Raw genomic sequence first — 9689 nt, forward strand, 5'->3', positions numbered from 1 at the left:
ATACAAACCTTATAAGGCTGGTAGATACTTGCTAAAACCATGCTAACCGGTAGCATATAGGTACTAGCTCTCAGAAATTGCTGCACTGAAATCAGACTTTCTATGGCAATATTTTTCCCTTTACAGACTTCTATTTACATTTGGCTTTAAATATGAAAATATCTGATAAACTTTATAAAATGTACACTTTTAAAAACATAGCTTCTGCAAAATTTTCTTGAAAAAAACAAACAACAAACAAACCTGTGCACCAGAAATGTTATTTTTTTTTCTCTATTTCAGAAAGAAGTTGAAAGATGTCCCTCCCTCGTTCCTGCCCCCTTGCCCACCCTCTTTGCAAATCTCTTAAGTCTTTCTTTAAGTGGCAGCTCTGTGTGTTGGGGAGGAACCTTCTCGGAGGTCAGCCCCACTCTCCACTGTATCTTCATTTAATGTACATATGACTGAATACTCTTTGGTTTGATTATTTTCCTTTGCAAAAAGATCAAAATAGCAGCAGCGGAAGCCCTCGGTACCCTCTCTGTCCACGGCCAGACGGTTGCCTCTTTGGTTGATTCTCTTGTCCACTCAGCCCCAGTTCCTCCAACTCTCTAGTCAACTTCCCAAACCTGCCTTTCAATTTGGATTTCAAAATAGCATCCACTTCTCTGTCTCGGTTCCCATGAAAATAACACCACCGTTTTCAAACCCAAGGACTCTGAAGGCTGACAACAGCAGGTCTGGTGACCTCATTGCAGGCACTGCATTCAGATATGGCTGCTCAAAACCCACAGACCGTCACAAACATCAATTCACAAATACAGGATTCTAGAACAAGCTTCTTTTTAATGGCATACAGGGATATAACACCATAAGAGAGTTGGTTTTGAGACTCCAATTAAAAAGAAAAGTCAGTAACCCCAGAATTCACAGACAGGGTACTTCAGACAAAAAATAAAGAGTTCCATTACTTAGCTAGAGTGAGGGGGAATTGTGGGTAGCAAGTCAGGCAGCCAGGCAGGAGAGGCTTCTGGGAAACCATGTGTCCGACAGTTCCACCGGGGACAAGAATCAGCTCACACTCAAGCATGAGTGTGGTTCTCAACCTGTGGGTCACGACCCCTTTGGCGGTCAAACGACCCTTTCACAGGGGTCGCCTAAGACCATCCTGCATATCAGATATTTACATTACGATTCATAACAGTAGCAACTTTACAGTTATGAAGTAGCAACGAAAATAATTTTATGGTTGGGTCACAACATGAGGAACTGTATTTAAAGGGCCAGAAGGTTGAGAACCACTGCTTTAGACCGTTATCTCCCTTACTCGTGACCGTGTTCTGTTTTGTATGGCTCTTGGTGGCCCTAAAATACTGAGACATTTTCATCCCTACCCTCTACCGTTAATATAAAGCCATGTTCCTCTCCCTCTCGGATACTTGAGCTGATGTGCTACATCCGCAGAGGCTCATCCACACCTTGGCCTCGGCCTTCGCAGCCCTCTCAGATGCTGCGGGACTCACTCCACACAGACTGGTCAGGAGGGACCATGCAGGAGGCTGCTGGTGGGGCAAAGTCGATCTGGCACCTTCCTGGGAGTCAGGGAGGGGAATTTAACCGCAAGGGTTTAATTTAATTTGCCTTCCATGTTGGGCGGCTCAGTTTTGAGAATGCCTACTACATTCAACCAAGGTCTTATTTTATGGAATCAATCTTGGAATGTGCAAACAGGGGAAACCTGGAGCAACCTCAGAGCACGGCACCATCTCTCACCTTACGCATTAGCCTGGCCAGCACTACCTCACAGGAGAGAAAAGATGTTTAGTGTGTGTGTCTGTGTGTGTGTGTCCTGTGTGAGAATTTCCCTTTCCCTTTCTTCTTCTTCCTTTAATACAAAACCCACACGAAAGAACAACATTTTAAAAGTACTACAGTCCCTAGACTCTATGTGTATGATGTCCTATTTTTCTAGAGGGCAGTTCAAGGTCTCGCTGAGGTTCAAAGTCATTGTCTGTTGATTTCAAGGCAGCTCTGGAGCTTTCCTTCCTTTTTAGTATAAGCTCCACTGTGCAAAAATGTGCATTATCTTTGGTATTCATTTTAGGTAGTCCGACTTAAAATTTGAGATAACCCATTAACATCATGAAGAAAAAAAAATAAAATACCAACCCGGAGGCTACCATTTGGCTAGCGTTACATAATGCCCTTATGTAACCAGAGGAGAGAGAGAGAAAAAAAAATCAATTCTAGCAAACAAATTACTGGCCTCAAAAAATCAGGCTCTTGTTTTGGCACTTGGAAGCGCATATCATGAGCTTTCAACCAAGTTCAATACTGACTTTTAAATTACACTATAGAAAAACTACACTGCAACAAAAATACAATTTGTGTTCATGTAGTTAGCAGCTTTTCGAGATTAAGGCAGAGAGTCTTGCCTTTGTTATGCCATTAAAAACATTCTTGTTCCCTAAAGAGACGCATTCTGGATAAGTCAAATACCCAACCAAGGCTTGCCTGCAAGTTCAAGTCTTATAAAACACACACAGAAACACCCCATAACTTATTCTACAACATGTCCATGTGCCGTCTGGTCATGGGGAGGCGTGTTGAGTGCGTTCCGTCCATCTCTGAGCTGAGAGTCTGCCTCTGGAACCATCAGGCTAGCCTCAGTCCCTGGTGGCCACTTGCCTTGACCCACCTCTTCGCCAGTACCGTCGTCTGAATCACTGTTTGGGGCCTTTGACCAACAGACTGTGTTTGAACATAACTATTCCGGAGAAGGAATCGGTCAGTCATATCTCTGATTCTCGCCGTAAGGGCCTGGGCTCTAGAGGTACGCTTGCCTGGTTGTGAAGGTCTAGGTCAGGGGGCGTGTCCGTACTTGTGCTTTCCGGAACGCCATTGTCACTGTCATCTTCCTCTTTGCTCGTGAGGGCAACTTCATTTTCATAGCAAAATGAATTTGCGTTGGAGAGGATATATTTCTTTTCTGCTAAGTCTCTGGCGCTGCAAAGGGGCGTGTTGGGTACTTCGTAAGTCTTGTGGAACCTTGAATAGTCCACTTTGTAGTAATGTTTTTCCTCAAAGAGGACAGGCTCATAGCGGTGGCCCCAGAGGATTTCGTTGGCCAGATACGAGCTCCGGCACTGGGTGGTCATGGCCGTGGCCTCCACCATGCCTTCCAGGATCACGACAATTTCAAAGTCTGCATTGTCAATGTCCTGCTTACTCAAGTCATAGAAAGGGCTGTCTTCATCAATTTCATGGACTATGGTGATCGGGGACACCAGGAATATACGGTCAATTCCACTGTCAAACCCAACGTTGATATCTATTTGATCCAGGGGGATGTACTCCCCTTCGGAAGTAATTCTGGATTTGAGGAGCTGGGCTCGAACGTGAGCCTCCACCAGGTGGCTTTTCCGAAGATTGCCCACTCGCCACATCAGACACAGCTTGCCGTCTCTCATGGCGATCACGGCGTTGTGACTGAAGACAAGAGTCTCGTTTCTCTTCTTGGGTTTGGCCATCTTGGCCATGACTGCGCCAATGATAAAGGCATCGATGATGCAGCCCACGATGGACTGGAATACCACCATGAACACAGCGATCGGGCACTCGTCGGTGACGCACCGGAAACCGTAGCCTATCGTGGTCTGGGTCTCAATGGAGAAGAGGAAGGCGGCCGTGAAACTCTTGACCTCCGACACACAAGCTTTGCTCTCCTTCGTTGCATCCAGATCCCCATGGAGCAGAGCTATCAACCAAAACACGCAGCCGAAAAACAGCCACGAGAGCACGAAGGCCAGGCAGAAGATAACCAGCATCCACCGCCAGCGGATGTCCACGCACGTGGTGAAGATGTCCGCGAGGTACCGTTGTCCCTTCTCCCCCACGTTGATGAACTGAACGTTACAGTGCCCGTCCTTCTTCACGAAGCGGCTCCTGCACTGCTGCCGGGTGTGGACTTTGCTCTTCCCGTTCCCAAAGCCATTTGCAACCGCCATGGTGGCCAGCTTCATGCCGTCTTCTTCCGAAGACACAATGCTGTAGCGGTTGGTCCGCACACTGCCCATCGCTTCTGCTGGGGACTCCAGTGCTTCTGCTTTGGAAAACAGTCTGAGTTTTTGCAAAAACCTTTGGAGAAACAGTTTTGAATGCTCAGTGAGGACACACGCCGAAAAAAATAAATAAATAAATAAGGAGAGATGGGGGGTCTCCAGGAGCCTTGAGGTCCTACCAAGGTCTGTCTACTGATATGCAGAGTTACCTTAGTAACTCAGCTGACATCCAAAGAGCAGGTCCTGCCAAAGACAGAGAGATCATCCATTACAAGAGAAGTCATTATTAAGGGCTCTAGGCCCCGAGGCAACATTTCCAGCAAGACACAGAGTCAGATAGATATAGATAAATATTACGTTGAATTATTGGAATTTTAATCCCTTGTGCCCTAAAAGATGGTTTTAATTTTCTTTAAAAGCATAAAAATCAGTCTTTCCACCAAAATTTCAGGTCCTTTTCCTCCTATTGTTTGCAAGCAGTCTAAAATATTCTACCTTATGGGTCTACCTCTCCCCTCTCATTCTCTTCTTCGGCTTTCTCTACTTGCAAGTTATCAAGCGGAAGAAGGACTGCCTAACGCCAAGGTGTATCATGCAGCTTTAAGAACTTGGACACATCTAGAGAACATTCCATAGGCATGCAGAATGTTAATATTAACTCAGTTGCAGGTACATTAGGGGAGACTATGACAAGGCTGAAATCAGAAGGCACAGGTTATTTTGTACAAATGACGCAACTCAGCAGGCCGTCCTTAAAAATTATCTGAAATGGATCCCAGTTTCTGGAGATGGTGTGGGCCGGCTCCATCAGTCCACACACTTCCAGCTGCCACTATGCAGAAATGCCCCATAACATCTCCGTTCATGCAAGTGATTCTCACTTGAAGACGCAAGTTTGCTCTGGGGGCTAGAGAGCTGGTTCTGTTGCCTAGCAATCGGTCCTGAAATTCTCCGGAGATGGGACTGCCGTGTGTAATGACTGGCTCGGAAGTAAGCACCTTTGAGCCAAAGGACCAGGTCTTTAGAGGATTGAGATAAGGCAGGAACTCACTTCATGTGAGTCCAATTCTGTGTTTTCCCAAACAGAGGCAAGGTTGTAGGAACAGATCATAAATGTCAGCTTACTTTCACTTCCACGCGCTGTTGTTTGCTATATGTTCCTATGGAGAAGGCACCCACCTTTCCCTAATGTGAACAAACAGTAGTTCTCAGCTCTCTCCTCTTGCCTTGTCCTGTCCTAGGGAAAAACTACCTACTGATGACGATTTTCCTTCTTGGCTCCAAAGACACTGTTTTTCCCTTGACGACTTGACAAAGGCCTGAGCAAAAGTCGAGGGTGTTTTCTTTATTGAATATAAATTAATGCAGCATCGAACCAAAAATCAACACGAACCTACTCTATCTCCTGGATTAAAGGGGGACAGGGAACAGCAGATTAAAAAGATCAGGAATCCGTTGAAGCCCTGACCATGGGGACTCCACTGTGTCTTTCTCCCTCCAAACCATAGGAAGGTGAAGCAGTTAACAAAACCAGTCGCAGCCAAGCCAGCTGCACACGAGAAAAGCACATCGCTTGTCTTGCTTCTGGGCACCCCCTTGCAGAGAGGCGAGGTGCATTGTCTCTGAAAACTGCCTTGCTACCGTCTTCTCCCCGCTCCCTCTTCATCCAAGTTATTATGCAAGAATGTGCCCCAACACATTTTTCCTGAGATTAGTCATCTGTGAAAATTGCAATGTGTGTTACATTTTGGCAGCTTTTGACACCTAAATGATGCCCGATTTAAAAGTGTCTTTGAATCACTTTATAAAAAGAAGTTACTGTGCCTTCCCAGTCTTCCACCTGCTTCAGTGTTTTGTCTGCTTCCCTGTGAGGTTTGTACTCGGACAAAAGAGAACAGACTCCTGCTCCTCAGGGTTCTAGATCCTGGACATGGGAAGAACTTTTTTTTTTTTAACAGTGGCCTCAGCTGATTGGGCTCAGGTGTAATTGCCAAGCATTTCTGCACAAAACCAGATAGAGGTGATATGACACCAAATACAGGTGTACTTTCCCCCCCCCCCCCCCAAAAGAGTGAGGAAGAGGCATCTTTTAACAAGTACGTGTATCCTTGAGTTCTGATTGACTTCGGAATCCTATAAACTGACACCAAGAAATTCCCTTTTCCTGATTCAGAATAACCCTTCCATCGGAGGGAGTGTCTCACATTTCTTCTGACTTACTTCTGCACTTTTCCAGATGAAAGCATAACAACCACAGGAAATCTAAAGACTGAATTACAACTTTCCAAAACTCTCGACCCCAGGACATTGGTCTGAATTCCACAAAACACACACTACCAGCTTCCTCCGAACAGCTTTCCGCATTTAGGCCCTCGACAAGAGCCTGGATCGAGGGACTATTATTGTCCTGTTTCCATTGCTAATGACAGAATGTGTTCCACATGCAGCGCATCATTTACAAATTTGACCCTTCTGCCATGAAAAAAATTTTTTTTGGGGGGGTGAGGGGCAAAATGGAGACTTTTGTCACTTTGAATAGAGATGCTCCAAAACAGATGTATGTGTATATATGTGTGCACATACAGAAGATACATTTAGACTCGGTGGAGCTGATTCCATAGCAAAAATCTAGAACCTGCCAGAGTCTGGTAGGTCCACTGTTTTAATACCCCGCTGTGAGGAATGGCTTTCCTACCAACCCGCCCACACACCCGGTGGTGGCTTTGGGCAAGCAGACAACTTCCTTGCTCCCTCTCACTGAAAATCATTAATTCATGAGCATCTGGGAAAACTTCCATTCGGAACAGGGCTTCTGTGCAGTAGTTTAGGGATAGAATCAAACTAATTTTGTGAGAAAGGATCGATGAAGAGCAGCTGAGAACACTCTGTGACTCCTTGGTGGGAACAAGGCAGGGGAATCGATATCTGATTGGATGAGCCACGCGTGCATTCCCCCTCCAGCCTAAATATTTAAGGGCCTGATGGCAATTTGAAAGACACACATCATCATTTCACCCAGGCGATCCCCAACGAGGTAGAAAATGTTTCTGGGAAATTGAGAGGCTGCATGTGGTGCTGTTCATGGTAAGACTATTTATAGGCTGAGCCAAAATTAAGCATAAGCAATGGAAAAAAAGAGTTCAGCGCTTCAATCTTAGGTAGATGTTAAGGGAGGGAGAGCTATGGATTAAAGAAAAGGAAAAGATCAAGGAGATAACATAAGGAGTGACCCCAAATCATGTTGATCATATAGGAAGTATTTCCGATATGGACCCTAAAAACCAGGAAAAATGCAATTGTGAACAATAAACAAGAATACATGTGTCCCATCCGGTGGCCATGGTGTAGTGAGTAAGAAAGATTCTGAGGATGGGAACTGAGGGTCGTAAAGGAGGGTGAGCCGGGCTGAGAGAGCGGCCTGCTAATGAGTGTTCAGAGTAGCTATTCCCCAGCTGACGCCATATAGACCAGCCTGACTGTGCTCTGGGCACATGTTGCTATGTGAGCACAAGTGCTAGCAAGGCAACCTCTGTGAAGCTCAGTAAACAGAGGGAGGGGCAGGGAGAGGGGGAGAGAGGGGGACACCCACTTACCGATGTGACCACTACAACACTGGCGTTCAACAATGCATGGAGCATCCCTCAGCATGTGCCAATGCTGAAGAATATACGGATTTGATACTCAAAAAGACACACGAAAGGAAAACTGAACACAGGCCATCTGTTCAGGTAAAGATGTGGTCAGTCTTTCATGCTACTGAAAAGTCATACAAGGACTCTACAGCTAACGGGAGATCCGACAACTGGAGAGTCTCAAGGAAGTAGAAATATTGCGGATTGTTTTTGGTTTTTGATTTTTAATGCCAAATTCACAAGAGTTTAGAACAAATATTCCTGGGGACACCAATAACATCAAAGAAAGTGCCGTAAACATGGGGAGGGGGAGGGGAGCAGCTGAAGGCAAAGTGAAATGACCTTGACCCCAACTCTCACCCCTCCCACAGCCCTGGATGTCACACCTCTTACCCCTGACCTTGGAGATCTTTCCGGATAATGGCAAATACAAATAAAACACTCCGGGGACGGGGGTGGAAGTGAGCAGGAAAAAGCTAACAAGTGCACGGTAATGTAATGGGCAGCAGACATACAACAGTGGCGAGAGGAAATCTCACTGCCTCTAGATTATGAATGTGAAAATAAAAGTAGTAAAAGGCAATATGCAGTCTTTGCATACCCAAAGCATGTTTTCAAATCGTGCCTTATTTCCTAACAGGTAAAGGTAAAGTCTGAGTCTATGAGAAGCCCCAGTGTCACAGTCCTATCCTGGTTACCATCCTACTGCTCTGCTTACTGAGGCACAAACATTAAACTGCCCATCTCCCATCTCTACTTTTTCCCCCAGTTGTCATGATCGGTCTGTTATGATGCAATCTCTTTGCAGAAAAAGTCGTTTCCCCCACTGGCCTCCCTAGAAACCATGCTGTCTTCCACGTAGGTATTAGCATTATTATTATTATTATTATTATTATTATTATTAAGAATTACAAGTTGCTTAGGGGAAAGTGACATAATCGTGTGAGCGTTTTGCGGTCTTTAGGCTCCATTCCAACTCGGGCTGCCTCTCTCTTCCCAGCAAAGCAACTTTGAGACGCTTGCTCCCTTTGGAACTGGACTCTATACTTCAAGCAATGACCAAGAAATCACATAAAAAGGCCAAGGATCAAGACTACTGCGGAGTACCCGGATCTGCCTAGCTTTGAGACCAGTACCCCAGTTACCCTATCCCCTCGCCCCTCTTTTTCCCCTTACAGCGACAATCCAACGCAAGCTCCCTCGCCCCTGCCTCCAAACTCAGTATCTCGCTACAGCTGGTGCATTGGAAGTTATGAGCACAAACAGATGCTGCAGAGAAATGTTTCGATTGCTCAACTGTTCCAAGCATGTCTCAGTATTTTTAGCTCTGGGATGTGCTGGTGCGCACACGAACTCTATAGGCATGCTCCGGGACTCGGAGGGAGCGTGGGTGCGCGCTACTGCAGCCTGACAGCTGGGCACCTCTGGAGCAGCGGGGCAGGGGAAGAGTCGGGAACCTACGGCAGCCCCAGCCCGAGTCCAAGCTCCCCAGGGCACGCGTGCAGCGAGACGGAAGCGGGGAAGAAAACACACAGCAGCCCTTACCTGTTGCTGGCGCAGGAGCATGGGGACATGGAGTGGAAGTTGGGGGGGCCCAGAGGCATGTAAGATCCAGTGGTTTGTAAGAGCGAAGGCGCCAAAGCGAAGCCGAATTCCCAAGACCCAGCTTGCCGGCGGCGCGGGGCAGGCGGCGCGCTGGCCAGGGCTCCAGTGCGCTCTGCAATATCCTGGGCTCTTTTGAGGCGGCCCACGAGATACCGGCGGCCTGGCCCCGCCCCCGGCCGCTGCTGGCCAATCGCAGCGCGTCTGGCCGCGCGTCCAGCCCGGAGACCCGCCGCGGGGAGGGGAGGGGAGGGGAGGATGCTACACCCGCCGCCCCGGGCTCTGCCAGCGGGGAGAACCTGCCGGGCTCCCACCGCCTCCAGCCTCCGAGCCCGGCCCAGGAGGCCGGCCCGGCTGGAGGAACTTGCGCCCCAGCCTGGACAGCAGCAGGTGGGAAGCTCCGCTTCCGGGCTTT

The 9689-nt window shown here is 47.3% G+C and overlaps 1 protein-coding gene across 1 annotated transcript; it reads right to left on the reverse strand.

Annotated features, from left to right (window-relative positions):
• Positions 1–805: 805 nt before the first annotated feature.
• Positions 806–9408, reverse strand: KCNJ2 (potassium voltage-gated channel subfamily J member 2). Its single transcript, XM_014461024.2, has 2 exons — positions 9218–9408; positions 806–4283 (listed from the first exon to the last, which is right to left on the reverse strand). Exon 2 carries the CDS (start codon positions 4053–4055, stop codon positions 2772–2774), a length of 1284 nt encoding a protein of 427 aa, XP_014316510.1. The 5' UTR covers positions 4056–4283; positions 9218–9408; the 3' UTR covers positions 806–2771.
• Between the last annotated feature and the right edge of the window lie 281 nt (positions 9409–9689).

Source organism: Myotis lucifugus, unplaced genomic scaffold, assembly GCF_000147115.1.
Source record: "Myotis lucifugus unplaced genomic scaffold, Myoluc2.0 scaffold_146, whole genome shotgun sequence".
NCBI lineage: Eukaryota > Metazoa > Chordata > Mammalia > Chiroptera > Vespertilionidae > Myotis > Myotis lucifugus.

What these genes read in the sequence shown, in the direction of transcription:
- KCNJ2 (XM_014461024.2), bottom strand. Translation starts at nt 4,055, where the DNA reads ATGGGCAGTGTGCGGACCAACCGCTACAGCATTGTGTCTTCGGAAGAA.